The sequence below is a fragment of the Xiphophorus couchianus genome, chromosome 14 (assembly GCF_001444195.1).
Source record: "Xiphophorus couchianus chromosome 14, X_couchianus-1.0, whole genome shotgun sequence".
Lineage (NCBI taxonomy): Eukaryota > Metazoa > Chordata > Actinopteri > Cyprinodontiformes > Poeciliidae > Xiphophorus > Xiphophorus couchianus.
The window spans coordinates 15,779,868-15,801,112 of NC_040241.1; the positions used below are offsets into that span (position 1 = coordinate 15,779,868).

Sequence of the window (21,245 nt, forward strand, 5' to 3'; positions counted from 1 at the left end):
ACCAGCCCAAACAAGTGCACAATCTAACAGAACTGATTCAGTGAGGCTGTCTGGTTCTGCCCTTTACCCTCTGTCAATTTGCTCCTGGCCTGCTTAACATCGAACGTGCTTGATTGTGCCTTTAATGGATAAAAGCTGTGTTTATTGAGCCTCACGGTTGGTTGCTGTGGCGGCGGCGTTTTCAGGTGAGCTTCTGCTGCTTGCTTTAATGAACTCAGCAAAAACCTTCCATCCTGAAACAGCTGCTTTAAGTGCACACCACGTCCAAACAGCTAGTTAAATCCATTTCCTCGCTCTCAAAGACCCTCACACTCCCTTCAAAGGCGTCAAGATTCATCTCAATGAGCAGCATTCTGCTTTGGCAAGCCCGAAGTGCAATTACTGCCGTAGCGTGCTAGTGCTGCTCCAGCTACACCTATACATTTTGTACAGACATTTATTTCCCCTCCCCCCACCACCCTTCTTCCTCGCAAACAGCTGACACTACTGACTTTTTACTCCACTTGCCTTGTAGTTAAGTTCTGAAGGTACACATGACACGTATTCTAAGTGGCCTTAAACAACTACGAAGTGGAGTTGAAACAATCAAATTTTTGTGTTCATTTTTGGGGGTTTGCAAAGCTTTGACCAAAAAATGCCAAATTTTGTGAGCTTCTTTTTAAGAACTACAATATAAGGGGGACATAATAATAGTATTGAATTAATTTGCTTCTAGCTTAACAAGTCCAATAATATATATATATATATATATATATATATATATATATAGATTTTTTTATTTTTTTATTTTTTTAAGTTTTATAGGCAAGGTAAACGTTTGCTGGTGACCAGTTCCAGTCTTGGTATAAATGTTTATTACTGTTTGGGAATCTGGACCTGAAAGCAGCCCTGTACATGTCCTTTGAGCTCTCTGGTCAGTCCAGCCTCACACAACAGCTCTGAGCATTACCTGACAGCATGGCGGTGATGGAAAGGATCTCATTGGAACAGTTGAATTCGCAGCTGGCGATGACCATCTTGGCGAGCTGTGGGTCCAGGGGGAACTCCGCCATCATGGAGCCCAGCTCGGTCAGGTCACCGTCGTCGTTGAGCGCTGCTAGGTAGTTCAGCAGCTCTAGCGCTCGCATCAGGGTCTCCGGGGCTGGGGAGGACAGAGTGGGAGCGACGGGCTGTTAAAGTGCTCCAACCCCACAGGTGGAAAGCACACAGGTGGCAGATGCAGACAATTTGCAAAACTGTCATTCTTTCATAGCAGCGTTACTTGAAGAGTACAATTTGAATTGACTTTCAAACAAAAATATGTCAGATATTATTAAAACTATCATGAGTACAAGCACCGACTGTCCTTTTTGCCAACATATAGAAGCTAAAATATGTGTTTCTTTCTAAATGCTATGCCAAATGACATGATATGTATTTGTTTTATCTAGCGTTAACTATAACAACTGTTATATTTGTGTGCATGGTTGTCAGTCCAATTAAACAAATAAAATGTAAGCTTTATTTAATGCTACATCTGGATGGCGTTATTATTGCCACTCAGAAATCCCCTTCTCCCAACTGTTTTGTCTGTATGCAAGCTAGGTTATAGCTTGTGTTTTTTATATTATTTTATCAGTCCCGATTATGTAGTTCATAATGTGAGTCAGTAAATCAGGTTTCATTGTTTTTATTTTACTTTTAAATCGAAAGCTCCATCTGTCAGGTTTATTTTTCAAAAAATAAACCTGGCCCTCAAAGGACCGGGAGCAGAGAAAACACTTCCATCACCTGTTGTACTATGAGCTCTAGTAGAAGACAAATGCCTTTTAAGAAACGAAACAAACACTAAAATGGAAGCAGTTGGCAGATTTGGCAGCCAGATGCATGAGGTGAATCAGAATGAGATGGCTCCTGTTATGTGATGGCCGGAGTTACGTTCGACAGCGGCATTGCAGAGAAGCAATCATGGCAGAGCTCATTTTTCATCCTACACTCTGGCAATCCCAAACAACTAATGTAATTACAGGGGAACTTTCTACTTAATGCTTAAACACAAAAGGCTTCCACCGTTTGGTTAAAAGATTTTTCCTCCAGATGCAATTATTGACCTTTGGCTTCTCAAGAGCTGACGCCTAATGACCAGTTGCATGTTAACTGAAAATTAGCTTCAAACACCGACTCTGGTGTTTGCTCACTTTCATTTCTCTCAAGTGCTTCTAAAAAAAAAAATTCAATTTCAAACAGCAGGGAGGTGGTTTTTTATGATTAACAAATATTGATTTAGTCTATCAAAGCTACTTTTTACTTTTTTTTTTTCTCCTCCACACGGTGAATGTCGGCCAGATTACTTACCATTCTGATGGCTTGTGTTGGGCTGAACAAAAGGTGAAAATCCGATTTCCAAGTACAGCTAGCAAGATGAACCAGCGTGGAAATTCAATCTAAATGTAACGCAACTCATCAGAAAACAAACATCGACTGGCTCGACACACAAGAATCCGATGTATTAACCCAGGTTAAAATCAATGAGGCAAAAGGCTAAAGGTACACTGAACCACATCGGTTGTGAAAGGCGCATTTTGGAAATGTCACCAGGAAAATGAATTTGGCCCAGCAAAGTGCTGGGAGAACAAAGAACAGAACCGTTTTTGAAATAAAAGTCTATCATGATTAATATAGGTGACAACACAGAAAACATATGGAAGACAATGCTCTGCTCATTGGAGACCAAAACTGAACTTTTTGGCGTATTAGCAAACATCCCACTATAATGGATAGAAATCTACATGTGTACAGTAATGGTGGCCATTTATTGCATTGTTTATCACTTATTGTGAACATTTTCTTATGATAGGAATTATGATTCATCATTGGCTTGATCAATTTTAATTAATGATGTTAATTAAAACATAAAACTGGTAGTAATACTGAAAATGTTAGTTTTTACAATTTTCCCCACTCTTTGTTCCATGAGAGTGTCAATAGATGTCAGCAAATTTGAAAATATGATTAAATGCAGTTACTGTGTTCAGAATAATGAGACAAATCACACTTCTTCAAGTAAGTGGCATCCTGAAGAAACCTATTGAAAATGGGATTCTTCAGGAAATGGGGTTAGGGTTAGGGGGTTTTCAAAAGCAATATTTGTTTTATGGCGCTTTGAATGCTGTGCTATGAGTGCCATGCAGTCATAGCCATACGGTTACCTAAAGAAATAATAGCATTTTAATTTTTGTAGTTATCACAATCGTACCACAAAATATTGTGATAAACATCTAAGTCCATATTGCCCACCTGTAGTGTAAAGTACATGAAAAAGAAGCCGAATTTGTTCAATTTTAAAATGCGACTAGAAATTCTGCCTGATCAAGTCATGGATTCTTTTGATTGACACCGTTATTTACCAACTCAAGCTTGAGCTATACCTTAACCATGTGAAATTCATATGTTGCTCCAGTTCTGAAGAAATGCATGTGGAAAGAGAAAGAGAAGGACTGTTCGTTCCCGTTGAAAGAAAAGCAAGATAAACTAGTGGTTTTTCTGTCTTAAATGATAAAAACACCAAAACTCAAATTCAGCAATTACTTTTCAAACATTACTAAAACATACCAAAATTATTAATAAAAACAGTTACAGACAAAAAAGCCCCATCTCTAAAGGTTCATGCAGTATATTTATCAATTCCTTCAGTCAATATTGGCCATTTTCCCAGTGAGAGACCTTCAGCACAGCATATAAAAAGTGATCCACTGTAAATACATGTTATAAGACCTGTCTAGTAACTCTCAGACTTAAATCAGACTTCATTTGCTGCACCCAAGTAGCTCCTGCTACCAGCCTGTGCAGGAGCTACATCAGGAGAAACCTTCTGCCCTGAGTGGATCAAATAAATAAAAAGGTAATCCTCCACCCTTTTCCTTCACCCCACTGTTCCCAGTTAAGACTCCGCCGACAAGGCCAATCCCATATGTTGATGTATACCTGCGCGTTTTTGTGAGGAATGTGAGCGTAGTGTTGGAGGTCAGTCACGTTTCACTGAAGGAATATAAAGGGAAGGCAATTGCTAAGGTGATAGTGCTGCTATTGATGTAACCAATTTCATTCTCCAAATGGCGTTTGCCACAGTGGACGGGGAGAGATGGGTTTAATCTCAGAGGTGAGATGAAAACTATATTATGGTGAGAAAAGGGAGGAGGGAGAGATGGAGGTTAGGGGTAGGAAGAGGTGGGTGGTTTCTTCAGGAGGATCTCAAAATACATACATTACAAAATACAATAACCTGATACCTCAATTAGACACAAACTGTTTAAGATACAGTCCAGATGTCTTTCTTGGTTTATTAAAGAATGCAATAAAGTGCAAAGGAAAGATGTTCAGCTAATGATAATGTGCAGAGAAGCAGCATGGAGCAGTCATCAAAGTTGTTGATGTCTATGTTGCCCTGAAAAAAGTGCTGACAGTGATTTCTAAAGAGATGTAACTAAAACTACAACGTGAAAAGTTGTTAAATGCTTTTAGATGAACTTTGCCAAAGCTAAAACATGACCACGACCGTCACAGTTGGACTGTCTTTGTGGAGACCTATTCCATCTGTTTGGCTCTGGCTTATCTTTTAGTTGGCAGAATAAATCTAAAATTGTGACTAAAAAGCTTGGAAGAAGAAAGTGTTTTTCTGATGTCCTCTGTATTATACAAATATTACTCGAATCTAATGAAAAACTGCAGCATGCTGATTGCTCCTGTGTGAGTGTTCAAGCTATCATAGTTCTTACATCTTTCCCATTATGCCACATCACACTACAAACTTTAATGTATTTTATCAGGAGTGAATGTGAGATATTAGAACAAAGTTGTGAATAACTACAAAGTAATAGGAGCAGGATGCATGGCTTTAAAAAAAACAACATATTTTTATTCATCTGAAAAGTGTGGTATACAATTGCATCCTTCTCTACCTCTATGTTCCAGCTTAATCAAATCGGATCTGAACGGCAATTTTAAAGTCTTTCCGCAGATTCTTATATTTAGCTTAATCTGTCTTCACTCGAACTCTGATCATCTTTCCTGTTCCTATGGATTCAACTCAATTGTGCCCCATTTCCAAAATAAGTAAATAATAAAGTAGTATTTTTTAAAGTAATTTGTAAAGGCAAATCTATGTCATCTTTAAACTAACCTGGAGGGTCCATGAAGTCAAAGTGCACAAGATCATCAATGCCCAGTTTCTTCAGCTGCAGCACCACAGAGCCAAGATTAGACCTCAGGATCTCTGGATATGTGTTGTCCTGTGCCATTTAGAAAGGAAGCCCAAGGAACAATTTAAAGTGAATCAGACACGGTGATTATTATCTACTCATGAATCAGTCATATGTCAGCTTAAACAGAAACAGGGAGTGTAGGGCATCTGAAGGGCTATTTAAAAAAGAAACATTTCCATGCCACTAAGAGTGATGGGATAGAATTACCCTGAGGAAAGTGGAAAACTGGGTTTTAGAAGTTCATTTGTCACTGTGGCCATGTTGTTAACACATCTTAAGAAGGTGATTTAGAATCAGGATCCTGAAATCCAAGAGTCGCGAGAGCAAATTCTCTACAGCTATAAGGTCGCTCTGGGGGATACAAGATGCTTGAGGCACTGCAGAATGGCATATATAAGAAATCGTCTTGAGTTTATATTTCATATAATTTCAGTCATCTTAAAGCCACACCGCTTTTCACCTGCATTTCTGTCCTGTAAGCTTTCTCTGTGTACAAGCGGAAACATTTTCCTGGGCGAGTTCGTCCAGCGCGACCCGCTCTCTGCTGAGCCGAGGCCTTGCTGATGGCTGTGACTAAAAGGGATTCCACTCTGATGCGTGGGTTGTACACCTGAGAGAAACAGAGAGAAAAGGCTTGAAATGATTTAAACAGGAAAAAAAAACCCAGAAATGCTTACACTAGAGTAGTGCTGTTTTTTTCTTTTTTTTTTAAAGAAAAAAATTAAGAAAGTAACATCTAGCGCATCTACAAGATGATGACAAAAAGCTGCAGAGTGACACATGCGCCCAATTCACCACGGTGAATATATAATCTTGTTTTGTGCCGAGTGTATGACTTGGCTTCAGGCTGGTGAAATGTCAGGGGAATAAATAACAGGCTTTTCCATCTTTGCTGCTGTCAGTTGTGCACTGCTGTGTTTATCTGAGGATTCTCAGGCAACAGACGCAGATGATCGCAGCAGATAAGGAGTTGCGGGGGGAAAGGGGAAGCTAACCTTTTGCTTGGCAAATCCGGGATCAATTACAAACACCACTCCGTCGATGGTCAGGGACGTCTCGGCGATGTTTGTTGACACAACGAGCTGTGAACATGAGGACACATGATTTAAATGATCCACCCAAGGTGTCCGGAAAGACTGATGGGATCTAAGAGGTTGGCTCGACTGAAATCAGGTTCATGTGTGTTCCATCAGGCGAACAGCACAGTGCTTTGCTTTCAGCTGGTCATGGAATATTAAGATGTCATTGCAATTCGCATCATATATGTGCTTTTTGATTGAAGGTGGTAATCAACACAATAACTGAGTTAAATTTTTTTTTTTTTTTTTCCACAGATTTTCAACTAGAACTGGATCTGCACCTTGGCTAACAAATGAATATGCTCTGAGACCTGCTGGAAGTTAAACCTCCATCCAAGTCTCAAATCTTTAACAACTTATTGGGGTTTCTCCCCAGAATGCCAAGTATTTAGCTCCATCCATCTTTTCATCAAGCCACACCAGCTTGCCTGTCTCTACTGAAGAAAAACAGACCCTCAGCATCGTTCCCCTTACTGTACTTCCTTCTGTTTACCATCACATAAAATACACTGTAATTTTAAATAACAGGAAAGATGTGAAAAAAGATTGTAGGTCTATAAACTCTTTGTGCAAGTCAATTCTTTAGGCGCACAGAAAATAATTCATTTTTCTAAAATGGAGCACCAAACAATATTGTTTTTTCTTTTATCATACCTCTTTTCTCCCCACAATGAGGACTTGTGTGAAGCAAGTATTTCTTTCTTGATATCTGAAGCACTGCTATCTAGGGATGCACCAACTGTGCCTACCTCACTGTTCGTGGCTTGCTCTTGATTGCTGCTGTGCAATGTTGGCACCAACAGCTTTACTTTGAATACAAACTGAGGTAAATCTTTGCTATGAACTTAGTTTGGGCATTTTCTTGGACAATTTTTTGCAGCCAAGTGCACAGTCTTTACGTTCAACTCCAGGATTTTCCATAATGAAATTAGCAGAGTTCACTATAGGGCTGCATGATGTTAGGAAAACCTGTGATGTGATAATATTGGCAAAAGTTGTAATGATGACATGACTTGCCATATTTCCTCTTCTTTTGTGCCAATAGCAAACATAGACCATATGTAGTAAGTAATCTATTCAGCTGTCAGAAAAAAATAAATTCAATATTTCTACCTCAAAAAGGCTTTAAAGTTTAAAAGTTGTAAATCTGGACTCATTAGGCCACATGACCTTCTTCCATGAGTCCAATCTTTATGTTCCCTTACAAATTGAAACCTTTTTCTCTGGTTAGACACTAAACAGCGGATTTTTTAAGGGTACACAGCTGTTCACTCGAGGTCCCTTTACATAGTGGTGTGAAAATTTTTTGACTTTCATGACTGCACATAGCCCTGAGTTACGTTGTTGTTTTCCTTCGATTTGATGTCACCAAACGTTTAAGTGATCACCGATCACAGTGATTCAGGGTTTTATTTCCGACTGCATTTCTTCCTGAAAGACAATGGTTCCCCACTATCCTCCCAGTTGTTAAGACGCTGGCGAGTTCTCAACCCAATTTTAGTGGTTTCTGCATCGTTTTCTCTGCTTGATGCCAATGAATTGATCCTCCTTAAATGCATCAACATCTTTTCAATGACTAAAGGATGTGTCTTTCAACATGGTTGCTGAGAAATGAGAAGCTGATCAAGAGCTGGGATTAAATAACTTTGACAATTAAGCTCTGGCCTTAAATACAAAACCTGCAAAAATCCAACAAAAGGTAGTGAGAAGCAAGGATGAACAGTGTAAAGAAGATCAATACAAAGACACAGATAGATACTTTCATACCTCAGCGCAAGTTCTCCTTGCCATATTTACTCAAATCCAGTGTTTGCAATTAATGTTTAATCCTTTTTAAGGTATAAATGTTTAAGTTGTCATTAATTTATGGCGGGTGTTTCCATCGAGGTCACTGTTCAGATGGATGGATGGATAGAGGGGTTCTGGACTCATCAGTATCCATTACTAGTAATTTCATCATTTTGCTTGTCGTTAAGGAATGCCATAATCCTAACTCTAACATCTAAAATCTTACAACTGCATTTGATAATGTAGTATTAGAAATAAATAAGACAGAGCTGCATCAATATGCTTTCTTCCTTTAAAAAAACAACACAACCCAGGCAGGGTGTTTTGCTGCTTTAATGTTAAGAAGAAACCACAACTGTGGTAAACAGTGGCACGTTGGATGTTTTGCTGTGAAGGATATGTGCTCAGTCAATATCTTTTTACTGCCGTGTATTCGTTGCGAGTAGAAGAGCAAGTAAGGAAAAGCAGCAGTGTGATGAAAAGCTGCTGGGGTTCCAAGAACATGACCAGTGGGAAAATTGTGAACTAGTTCCATGTAGCAGTTTCAAATCTACAATCGTCCCTTATAGCGAAGACGTGCATGGGAAATGACAGTTGAATCAAAGCAAAATTATCCAATGAGTCACATCACCCGGAGTCTGTTAGCTGTTGGGATGCATGCAAACAGGGGGTAGAGGGAGAAGGGAAGGAAGATGAGACAGTTTCTGCTGCTCTCACGCAAACTTTGATGCTGCTGGGGAATCTTCTCCATAAATAACCCTGGAGACGGTCTGGGTTAAGAAACTCGATTAAATCTTCAATTTTTACAAGACGCTCCGACATCAGTGTCACTGCTTATTAAAAACAATGTTGCCAATTTAGTCATATAACATGCACCAAAACGTAAACAAACCACAAAATTACCTGGGTGGACGTTTGACGGTTTCCGTCCACTTTCTTGGTAGTCCTCATCATAAAATGGCAAGCACAGAACCAAACATCAAATGTAGTCTTTGCTGATACACGTCCACAGAACCAATTTTGCACACTTGACACACTTCCTTTGTAGCCGTGCCTCTTCAGCTGTCTTCAAGCCGAGAGAGAGCCTTGGAGACTTTTAAATCCCACCTTTTAAGTGAGGATTTCTCTGCAGCCTGAGAATGCCTGACTGTTTAGTTATTAATGCCAGAGACAGCCTTTTCCCCCCTATCATTCTGCCTCTGACCTCGAGTAATTCACCTGTCGAACGGCACATTCCCCCTTAGTATTCAAGGCGAAAAATGAAGAGATGGAAATAAACGCTGGGTAGAAACTTATAAAAATTGGCTGTTATATGCATAATTCTTGGCTGTCAAGATGTGAACGCATCCCCTGACAAATTATCACATTTAATAACTACAAATCATAAAGGCTATCTACTAAGTAATACATCAGCTGCTCAGTTCAAAGGTAGATCATTTACTTTGGTCTAGTTTTATGGCTTCAGTGGAACCAATTTTTTTTCCCAAGTGACCCACAAAAACACAACGTTGAAGCAAGGAATGGGCCGATTTCCATTTTAAAGTTGTACCAAGTTTTAAAAATTGCTTGAATTGTAAGTAATGTCGTTGCTATGGTTTAAAGTCCTTCTAATGAGACATCAGGAAAAGTGTCTAAAAGAAGATTTCTACGAATCTGCTTTTTAGAAATATTTCCAGTTATGTAAAACATAGACATTATATAAACAAACAAACAAAAAAACACATTGTTTTATGTTGGGTAACACTGTTTAAAAACTACAGTGGCAAAATCTGAACATGTCTGTTAAGCAGCTGACTGAAGGCTGGCTACCTCAGCACTAATTAACCAGCTAATATCAGCTTGTTATAACTGTCTTACTGTGTAAAGGGGTTTATTATTTATTACTTCTTTTTTGCTGAGGTCTATGAGTTTAATAAGAACAATGAACAGTATTTAGAAAATGTTTTTTGATATTTATTTATACAGGCTGCCTCATTGAGATCCAAGATCTCATTTACAAGAGAGACCAGTTTTGATTTTTGTTTGAAAAATCCTTAAAAGATGCTATAAATAAAATTATTATTATTATTACTACCAGAGAACGTGATGGTGCTGAGTAGTTTTCTAGACCTGTATGAAGCATAGTAATACTGGCCTCACCCTCCCCCACCTGTTGCTTCACAGTCCCAGTCAGCTGGGTGAAAAAATGGATGTTATGTTTTACTCATTCTTACAAAAAAGGTTAAATTAACTGTTTGGAAGTATTTTGAAACAAACAAGATAAGGCTGTCTTCTTGTTTCTTCCCTTTGTACTCAGAAGTCAGATTGCTCAAGTTCTCAGTCTCGAATAAATCAAGGTCGTCCCTGTGAGGTCACCAGGCAGCCTTGAATTCTCTCTCCAATACGGCAGTTGCAGGTATAAACTAATAATTAACACCTCTGACAGTTTGAATCTCATTAAGCTTCGGGCACACACGTAGCTGTTCAATATTTATTTAATAGCATGTTCCCTGAGTGTTTGATCATCAAAAATTAAAACAAATTAGCAAATCCCACAGGAACTGAAGTCTCCTTGCAAACAGAACTCGCTCTATTTGGGTGTGAAGTCAGTCCCAGTTTTAAACTTTGACTTTAAAGACAAACTACACGGAAAAATAAAATTGCAGTTGTCAAGCTGGGTCAGGTAATAGGTTTTTGTTTTAAACTTTTGATTGCACTAAACTTAGTTGTCACACTGCGAGAATGTCACACCAACCACTGCCTACTTCAAACAAACCTTACTGTTATGTCTTTATCCAGTTTTGCACCATCTATCAGGCTCCGAAAGTGCTTCATAGAGGAACTCATTTTGCTTTATTGTAACAGGAGTCCTGTGAAGGATGCTCCGTGCCGGCACCCATCACCCTCCTAAGGAATCAAAGAGCTAGGAATGCTTCAACTTCTGTCTACAAAAAAAATGGACTAGCGGAGGCTGCCTCTGTCTGGAGTATTGGGTCACAGTGGGTGCTCCAGCAGATGCCGCACATGACACCCTCTCACATTTCATGATCGTATGGGTGGCCTCATTGACTGCATTGATTCTGAAGGATTATCCGGGCTGGGGCCATTACACTGAACGCAGGCTGGCTCCTTCCAGTCTGTTGCTGCACTGGATAATCCGGGCTTCTTCATCAGTAATATCATTAGAGCATCATCTCTGCATGTTATTTCTGGGTTATTACCTGCAGGAGAGCATGCTCTATAGCTAAAATGGGCCATTTTTCACGTTCCCTGCTGGGAAGCACAGCCGTGTTGACAAATAAAGCCTTCCACCGACGAAGGGAAGAGAACACCGTGATGCGCTCACATTTGAAGCCCAATGAAATGGATACATGGCAGCATCTTAAGTAACATCAGGCAGAGGGCTTAAAAGATGTCATTGATGAGACAAAAATCCTAAAACCAACTACAGCCCATTTATTAGGGAATATATTTCAAATTTTGGAGCGCTAAGTGAGATCACGGCTGCTGTTAGTGATTAGTCAACTCCTGCCTTGCTTTAAGATGATTAAACTGTTCAAAAATGGAAGACGAGTAGCTTTCCAAGAGAAATGGAGCAATGACGAGCTGGTGCTTTATGTTAATTGAGGGGTGCCTAATGCAGTCGTTAGCATGCGTAGCAGCAGATGTGGCGAACCTTAATTCTTTTTCACTACTTCCTCTTGGGCTGGCTTGGATGACATCTCTACATTTTTCACTTGATGAGTTGCTCAGTCAGTCACTGAAGAGAAGCACATTTGCTTCAAGGACGGCAACTTTAGATGCCACCTCGCCAATTCAACGAGACCCTGACAAATTGAGGCTGGGGGGGGGGGGGGGGGGGGGGGAGAAGAGACAAACTGTACCCTTCTGAAGTTTAAACTGGTTGCTGGGCATAAACTTGAGACTCCTTGACTTTATTTACTGTATTTCAGTTAATCTTCATACTAACACTTGTGGTTCATAGCGATGTGGAATGATATTTAACAAAGTAACATCTTAAGTTACTTAAGGGTGCGAGTCTCTTAAAAAGACTCGCACCCGCTAAACAATCATAATATCTCCTTTAGGAATATTGATCTAGATATACATACCAAGCAACTCTCGCCAGCTCATGTTGGGAGATGCTAAAGTGAGGCATGTTTGTGTAGAATGTTCATGTGTAGAACTAAGTGTTCAATGCAACGTGTAGTACCTCAACTTTAAAAGTAAAAAAGTGAGAGAACTACCACCTCTCACTAAACTCTGCTGTTTGGGAAAATTAAGGTTTCTGATGCAGCTACATTGGAAAAAGAAAGGTGAACTGAACCAAAACTAATCACCATTATGTTTTAAAGCAACAGAGTATGTAGCTTGCTCTGTATAACTGAATTACTCATATGAAACAATGTCAAGCTGAATATAAACATCCATGATACTGAACAAAAACCTGCTAAAGTTCAAATCCAGCTGCATGCCGCGTTCAATCAGTCCAAAACACTGTACAGCATGACATGTGACAAATCCCTCTGAGTATCTGAGCAGAGAGAATTTCCCATCAGATGCAATTTTAAGATGCATTCGAGTACATCTTGTACACTGGATTGTCTAAACATCAGAACAACTCAAATGTGATTTAAATATTTTTCGTATTCTCAAATTTCTTGCAAAGTCTTTTTGAAAATCTTCTTAGACAACATTTGCATCTCTTGGCATTAGTGGTTTTTATTAAACAGTAACCAGACAAGAAAAAGGGAAAAATATGCAGCAAATGGCCCAACACTGGGTTTTGAACCAAGTTGAGGGCTTCAGCATCTGAATATGGTGCTTTCACTCCACCATCTGAACCACACAGCGCCCAGCATTTGCTAACTGTATCATCCACCTGACCTGCTTAGCCCTTATTTTAAACAAAAAGTCAAACTACAGTCTAGTATCATGCTACAGCATGTATTTGTTTAGAAGTTTCTCTAAAAACAAATTTGAACAAACCACTAATGTACCAAGCCATGACTTTAACCAAAGTACATACATACCAAAGTTTTTGCTTACTGTTTGTGTACGACAATTATCTTCTATCTATCCGTCCATTTATGTCTTATCAAAACAAAAAAAAAGAAAAATGGGGTGAGGATTTACATTCAGCCCAGTTAACTCCTTTTAATGCAATTGGCTTTTTAAAGTCGCCTAATTAAAGAGAGTTGACCTGTGTGTGACCTAATCTCAGTATAAATTCTGATCTTATTTGAGGCCCTCAGAGGTTTGTTAGAGAACATCAGTGAACGAACAGAATCACAAAAATACAGCAGACAGTCAGAGATAAATTTAAGAAGAAGTTTAAAGAAGAGGTTAGGTAATAAATCAACAGCACAAACTTTGAATGTCTCACAAGCACATTTCAGACCATCATAGTTTGAACTGTGCTCAATAATCATCACGTCTTGCGCGTCAAAATTGAGCCAACTTGCAGCAGAATTAGTAACAAAACAGCATCGGAGTACTGTGCGCGCACACACCCCCACCCCCCACAGCAAAATTGCGAAGGGCTGACCGGTCCGCGCGACTAAAAAGGTTGGGGACCACTGCTTTAGATCAAAATATTGTCATGTATTACACCTAATTCCACTTCTGATTCTATGTCAAGTCATAAACGGATACTCACAAGTGTTCTCCATTCAGTTTGGCTAAGTTAGAGCTGTTTTGCAAACAAAACCAGGCAAAATCTCCCATGTTAAAGATAAAGACAAACTTTCTTTCTCAGTTACAAAGGCCTGACAGCGGACCTGCATGGGGCAACATTCATATTTCAAACATCACAAGATCCAACAGCAATTCAGTGACTCTAAAAGTCACGCCATCCAGTCTGAGTCGAGTATTTTTTGATGTATCACAATGTGCTCAACTTCGACAGAGAATAAATACTTTCGCTGCTCATTTCAGTCTGATCTGGCTCAATTAGCAGGGTTGTAGCAATGACTCATTCATCAACACCGTCCTCTATCAGCTGTTGGGGCTGAGTGTTTGCTCATTCACTGGCACTGGTGATGGTCTTGTATTCTCTCAGATCCCAAGCCAACAGTGTGACAGTGCAGCTGGAGATGCTACTATGGCGATGAGCCCATCTGAATAGAAACTGGCACACAAAAAAGGAGGAGCTCTTTCGTGTCTGTATCAATAAGAGCGTGAGATAAAATGAGAAAGAATGAGATGCGTAACATACCTTTACAGAGTTTTTGCGCACTTTTGAGTGTAGGGATAAAACGCTAGGAATGAAGCGCTTCCCCCCAACTCACAGGGCGTGAGTAATACTCCAGATATAATTTAGAGCACACATGCTTACAAAAGCAGCATATGTTGTGTGAGTCAGTTCTGCGCTAAAGCTGAGAAAAAAGGAATAGAGGGGAGGAAAAAATACTTCCCACCTTTGTAGCTCTCTTATTTTCCCCCATCTGGCCTCCCCTTACTCTCTCCCTCGCTTGCTTCCCGTAAGAGATTTTGTACCAACGGAGCTGCCTTACCTTTCTTCCAATAGCGCCGTTTGGGTTATTTGGTGGAGGCGGCTCAAAGATTTTCTGCTGCTGCTGCGGTGGTAGGGTGGAGTACAGGGGGATGATTTTCATATCGCCGACTTGGGGCCCCAGGTTGTCGACCTCACGCTTGATTCGCTTGCAGGCTTCGTCGATTTCCTGAAAGATGAAAGGACCACAATTGTTTCCTGAACCTCCAGTGTACGCAAACACAAAACCAGGCAGGTTCTGAGCAACACCTGGATTAACAATGGAAGTGGGCGGATGCGGCAGAGGGGAAGAAATAAAACGGGAGCCGGGGAAACCGTGGTTCCCTGCTACAGTACATTTGTTCTAACTATCGTTCCATCTGATGGAGGAAATTAAACTTGGACTGCAGCATGCTTTGCTGAGCTCCCTGTGGCTCTGTTGTCAAATGCAGCAATCATGGAAAACATAGACGAGCACGCTCGGAAGGCACAAACGCGCAGAGCCAGACACACTCAAACGGGGTTCATTATTCCACAGCGCAGTATTGTAGAGGGGAATGTGATATGAGACTGCAGCATTGATGCATAACCAGCGGCAAATCATGGCAGATCAGTTTAGTGGAGCTGAACGTTCAAGAGCCGGTGGGTTGGCAGACAGAAGCCGTGAGTAGCGCCAGGAATGAGGATAGGAAATACAAAATTGGAGCCTATTCTCTAACAGCATATTAAATGTAATGGGAAAAATACATTATAAATATTTCACAAAGCCTTTTGCCTAACATAAAGATTGATTCATTTTTATTTCATTCTAGTGTAACACACAGACAATTCCATCTGTTAACAACTGTTCGAAGTTCTGAACAGTTTGCAGCATAAAACAAAGCTGTCAACACATTTAGTTTTTTTTTTTGTTTTTTTTTTTAAGCTAGTCCCAGTTAGGAACCATTTCATTATGTTCCAAACAACAATCATTTCATCTTCAACGTGCTGCAGTTCCTCCGTGCGATACCTTGCTGCTTATGCTGTTGCACCACCTACAGGCCCACGGGAGCACTGCAGCAGCTTCTCAAAGAGTTGCAATGAAGGCACTCAGAGTAACAAGCCTAAAATGTATGCCTCAGAACAAGTACTAGAAGCAACAACGGTTTAAGAGCGTACCAAAGATCCAGCCAAAAAAAGCGACATGTATGACTGTTTATCAACATTCTGTTCCTAAACTTGTTTGAGGAAAACTGATAATGCTATGATAAAGTACCTCTCAAACTTTTTCAAGTTTGACAAGTTCACTTGAAGATTTTTTTAAAAATCACATTGGGATGATTTGTTATAAGATACAATCTATGTCATGAATTTTTATTCAGCCCACGGGGGAGCCAACTGTTTTCATAATTAGAATAGTCATTTATATAGTTTAAACTTTGTTCAAAACAAATGCAAGTTGTTCCACAACTGCAAACCTACAAAGACGTGAGCATTCATTTAAAATGACAGGCGAGGCAAGCCCATTGTGAAGGACTATTCAGAGAAAAGCCATCGTTGGCAACAAGCTGTAAGAAATCCCACTTGCAGTTTACCACAAGTCTACGTAGAGTACACAGCAAAACATCTGGAAAAGTGAAATGTGCTCAAAACCAGCACTGCACATTACCATCCCCACACTGAAACATGATGGTAGCACTATCATTTCACTTTTCATCAGCAGGAACGGTGAAGTCGGTCAGAGTTGATCCTCTTGAGAGGCTGCAGAAGACTGAAGACGAGGACACAGATTCACCGTTCAGCAGGGCAAAGAGCCTAACGACAGCCAGAGCTACAATGCAATGTTTTGGAATATTCAAATGGAAGAATATTCTAGTTCAAGTTCTGCCCAGATCACAATTGAGAATCTATGGTGATACTTTTAAATTGATCAGACAAATCACCATCCTAAAGAAGAATGGTCAAAAATGTTGGGAGTCTAAATACAAAAGCAACTACAGAGTTTTAATTGTAAAAGTAAAGTAAGAACCCAATGACAAATATTTAAGTTTGACAAAATGTGAATAAGTCCAAGGTATATTAAAAGCTTTATGCATCTTCAGTGCCTTCTTAGACAGTGATGTGCAGTATACTTGTCATTAATAACAGGTTTTAGCCATTTATTGAAATCCTTGTTTTCATGACAAACCTTTTAGTTGATCTCCTATTACAGCAGATAAAATAACTTTTTTTTAAATTATTTTGTCTAAAATTTACAATAACCCAGTTAAAGGTGCTGAATTTTGCGTGTTTACAAGGAAAACTGAATGTTTATGATCATAAGGGAATAAATTACTTCCAACAGGGCTGTTTACATTATGGGTTTTGTAGTTTTGTTACAGCATAACAACACTCTAATTGCTCAGTCAGAACTACAACGCATGGAAGAAATGAGCGATGCTAGAAGATTAAAAAAAAGACAAAGGATCTATGATGGAACTAATTTAACATATAATTTAAAACATCCTATGAAAAATCTGGATATATCTAAGACTTTTTAGGGCCTAATATTGAGAAGATTAAATTTTAGACTTTTTAATACCCTGTAGAAGCCTGGATTTCCATTTTTTCCCATCAGGACTGCAAATAGGTTATTAGCCCGGTTTGTCCTCTTGTTCATCAAATCAAGTCGGGCCTCTCCGATGGCCATGTGCCTCTTAATCAACACGCTGACACGTGGAAAACGCTAAATCTGAATGGATCGGTAAAATTAGCCTCAGTATTAATAGCCTATCAAGCTTCTGGATGCAGCAGCTGCCACGAAAAAAATAAATAAATAACCTCTTTGCCAAAGCGCTGGAAGCAAGCTGGCTGCCTGTCCTGTAGGGATTTGAAGACAAAGTGTGTGTGTACGCGTGTGTGTGCGTGTGTGCACGTGCATAAACATTTGTCCAGCATTGGGAACCCATCCACCAGCTCTCCCTGTGACCCCAGAAGCAAGAATCTAACTAGCCAAGCTAAAGTACCAACACATTTGGGCACCCTTCATGACAAGCAAACAACACCCCCGCTCCAACCCCCACAAATCCTCCTGTTTTTTTGATGTTAGCTGCTGAGGGGGAAGCTTAAATATTAGGACTTATCTACTCTCGACAGCTGTGATAAGTTTCAACTTTCTCATTTGTAGCTGGCGCTTCAGTTCTGTTTGTTTGTGGAAGCCAAATATCTCTCAGAAAAGCTGTGGAGGAGAGAGCTACGTGGCCGTTTGCTCTTGCTTCCCCTCTGATATAAATTAAACAGTCAGATAAAAAGAATCTATGGCTTTGCCATGGATCTGCCTCCAAATCATTAGTCTACATCAAAGTTGCTGGGAGACTGAAGAGGTTAAGAAGCGCTTGAGGGGCACACTGCTGCACCCTTTGAACAGCCATCTCTGCCAGACCTACAACACATTAACTTCTTTAACCCAATTAGGAGAGGGTGATAATGAACTCACCATGGGAGTGCTCTCTGTTATGCCTGAGCTTTACACAGCGTGGGTTTGTGGAATATAAATCAACAAATTACATCTAACCACAAAAAAAAAAGAGAAAATCTTTAACACTTTGGCTGCAAATATCTTAGACTTTTTCCTAGTCAGTCACGGGAGGGACGATCAATGTTTCAGCTGGGATACCACTTATTCTAAAATCAATTACCAATCCTCAAAGGAGACCACTTCAAACACTACGCCGCCCAATGACTTGATCTTGTTTGTAACAAGCCGCATATCGATCTTGGTTTGACAAATTAATACTGACGTAGGTGTTCTACAACAGCCAAGCTGGTGTCAAATGCCAGATAATTACTGGTAATAAACAACCAGCGGGAAAATGTGACTGGGGAAGTCAGAACAACATGACATCATTTGAGTGGCCAACACGGCACTTGCTTCACGGACTGCAGGTTTACTGGTGGTTCCTCCAGTTTCTAAAAATAGACTGGGAGGAATAGGCTGCTCTCCAGTGGAAATAGCTCCCAGTTTTTGTCCAGGTGGCAGACACCCTGTCTACTTTCACTTTCCTTTTTGATAAAGCTTACAGTTAAAGCGGCTCAGATTACCCTAAAATATCTCTCCAGTTATGCTGCTACAGGTTTGGGATTCTGGAGGACATACATTGAATCCGGAAACTTTTCACAGTGCTACACTTTTTCCATATTTCATTGAGTCACAGTCTTATTCCAGATTGCAGTAGATTAATCTATTTCCCTAAAATTCTAGTTGCCACCATTCATGCTAAAAGCAGCTCTACGTGCTTTACAAAATCATAAACAATACACCCACAAGATAAAAAACAAACAATATGTACTGTCACCTGAGGTCAAGAGTGATGTGGAGTCTCCCAGTTCCTGCTACATTAAAGCAAACCCATACCATGCTGCAGCCACCACCATGCTTCGCTGTAGGTAAGGTATTGGCCTCTATAACACTTGGAATGTTTGGAGGAAGCACAACGCCTGCATTACATATTAACAAGTTTACATTTCATGAAGAAGGAAGTTGCGCTCAGAGTCTTCTGCAGATATTTTTGTGTCGCTTCCTTTAGTGTTCCTTGGTGCAGCTCCATCACAGGCGAAGGGGTAAACAAGTTGCTCAATGGGTTTGGTTTGTTTGACAGAGTGCAGAGTGAAAGCAAACCGCACCAACTGAAAATATAACAATGTTGCAATTTTGGTCCCGAATCAAATCAAGTCTCCTGGACTTGATACACCCTAAAGCATCTGCGTTAGTATAAGTGCATCTCATAATATGTTCTAGATGTAGAGAAAACAGCTGGCTCCTTTAAGTCAAGTCTGAAAACATTATTTACTCCAGCTTGCAATAGAGATCAAAAATCACTATCGGTTCGTTTTGCCTCTTAGTGTTTTTGATTTTAACTGTTTATGTGGTGTATAAGTTTCATGTGATGCTTAAATGTTGTATATATTTAATATATTTATTGATTTGTTGTAATTTTCTGCGCCTGTGTCGTTTTGTTTGTCTGTAAAGCACTTGGATTTAAAGTGTGCCTTAATGAAATAAACTTGTCTAACCTAAAATACCAAAATTTTGTCCAATGTGTGTATCTGTCTCCACCAGTGATGCTTGCCAATACAACCACTTTTGATTAAATGTTCTCCAACAGTATTCCGTCAAAGAGCTGAGAAACTAATCATGGCAGCAAAAGGCGCTGCTGGATCCGACAGGCTTCTCCTCTCCACTGATCAGGAGATTGAGACATTTGTTGGTGCTTTTCTGCGCGTGTGTGTGTCCACCCAGCTGTGACCAAATTCATCACTTTGGGCATGGACCCTGCCCTCCATTACACATCAGTGGACGACATTTGCAGGAGGGGGAAAAATAATGACTTAATTTCAGAGATTTGTGAGAAGGTTGGAATCTGGGTCACTTGTCTTCTTTTTCTACATTTGCAGCACAAATCCTGATGATTCCCAAAGAGCCAGAGTCACAGACAGCTAAGTCATTTATTCATCAAAGGATTGGAGATATTTCGTCAAATGTGCCTATTTTTTCATTTTCCATGGACACTGTTAACATTTAGGATTCATAGGGGTAAAAGTACACTTTTTAATTCTAAGGTATTACCAATTAGAACATTTCTAAATAGTCCAAATTCTATCATTCTAAAAATGGAACATGAATCTGGACAAGTCTATGTGTGGTAGAACACTAGCAATCCGCATCACGCTTAAACAACCTGCAGATTAAAGCTTGGCGGTTGCAGCACCATGCTCTGGGAATGTTATACCTCAGCTGAGTCAGAGAGGCAGGTGAGGAATTAAATGCAGGGCAATTTTTGAGAAAACAAAATCTGTTAGTGGCTGGAAAAGGTTTGAGATAACTCTAAACATACATACAGAGCTTAATATAATGGCTAAGATCAAAGCATATTAATGTGTCAGAATGCACAAACTGAAAATATGAGGAAAGTCCTGCTTATTGCTATTCAAAGACACTTTCCATTCAACAAGACTGAATTGTAGCCGATTTGTCACAAAGAATGGGCAAAAATGATTTCAAAGCTGGTAGAGAGATAATACATATGACTTGAAATTAATTGCAGCAAATAGCTCAACAACGTATGCACATGTGGAGGCTGAATACAAATGCACCAAACTTCAGATTTTTATTTGTAAAATATCTCAAAATATCATCCATCCTTTTTTGTTTATGCTTCATTATGTTGCCTTTTTAGTATTGGTCCCAACAATGTTCACCAACCTGAGGCTCCCTGGGCTTTCCACAATTGCTCTTTAAATTTTGGTTAGAAACTACAACTAGTATTTTTAAATTTAGATATAATAACAAATCCCTGTTTTAGCAGTTTTTCATTTTTTCCTGGAATAACTGCATTTAATTCCCACAACAGAATGACACTAAATATACCAGTAATATTGCTGAAGATCAATTTTTCACTTATTGGTTTTGAAAATGTGTTTGTACATACTTTTCCATAAATATCAACATTACTTCAAAGTAAATGTATGTATTCCCTTTTAGCTTAAGTTTTTTTTTTCTTTTTTTACCTGTAAGTTGAAATAAAAGGGTGGTTCTTTAAAAAGAATGTCAACAAATTCCTATGGTAGACATTTATCAAAAAATGTTACGTTGTCTTTTTCAAAAGGTCTTGTAACGTCTATGGCTTTAAACTAATTTTATTTAGCTGG

At 39.6% G+C, this 21,245-nt stretch overlaps 1 protein-coding gene across 1 annotated transcript in view; it reads right to left on the minus strand.

The window, feature by feature from the left end:
- Window positions 1–21,245, minus strand: part of dhx15 (DEAH (Asp-Glu-Ala-His) box helicase 15) — a 32,557-nt gene that overhangs the window by 3,484 nt on the left and 7,828 nt on the right. Inside the window, exons 6-10 of the mRNA XM_028038978.1 lie at window positions 14,602–14,769; window positions 6,236–6,322; window positions 5,701–5,850; window positions 5,159–5,267; window positions 950–1,141 (exon numbers count right to left, since the gene is read on the minus strand). Of these exons, the coding sequence (XP_027894779.1) occupies window positions 950–1,141; window positions 5,159–5,267; window positions 5,701–5,850; window positions 6,236–6,322; window positions 14,602–14,769 (706 nt within the window). The remainder of the gene's footprint in view (window positions 1–949; window positions 1,142–5,158; window positions 5,268–5,700; window positions 5,851–6,235; window positions 6,323–14,601; window positions 14,770–21,245) is intronic.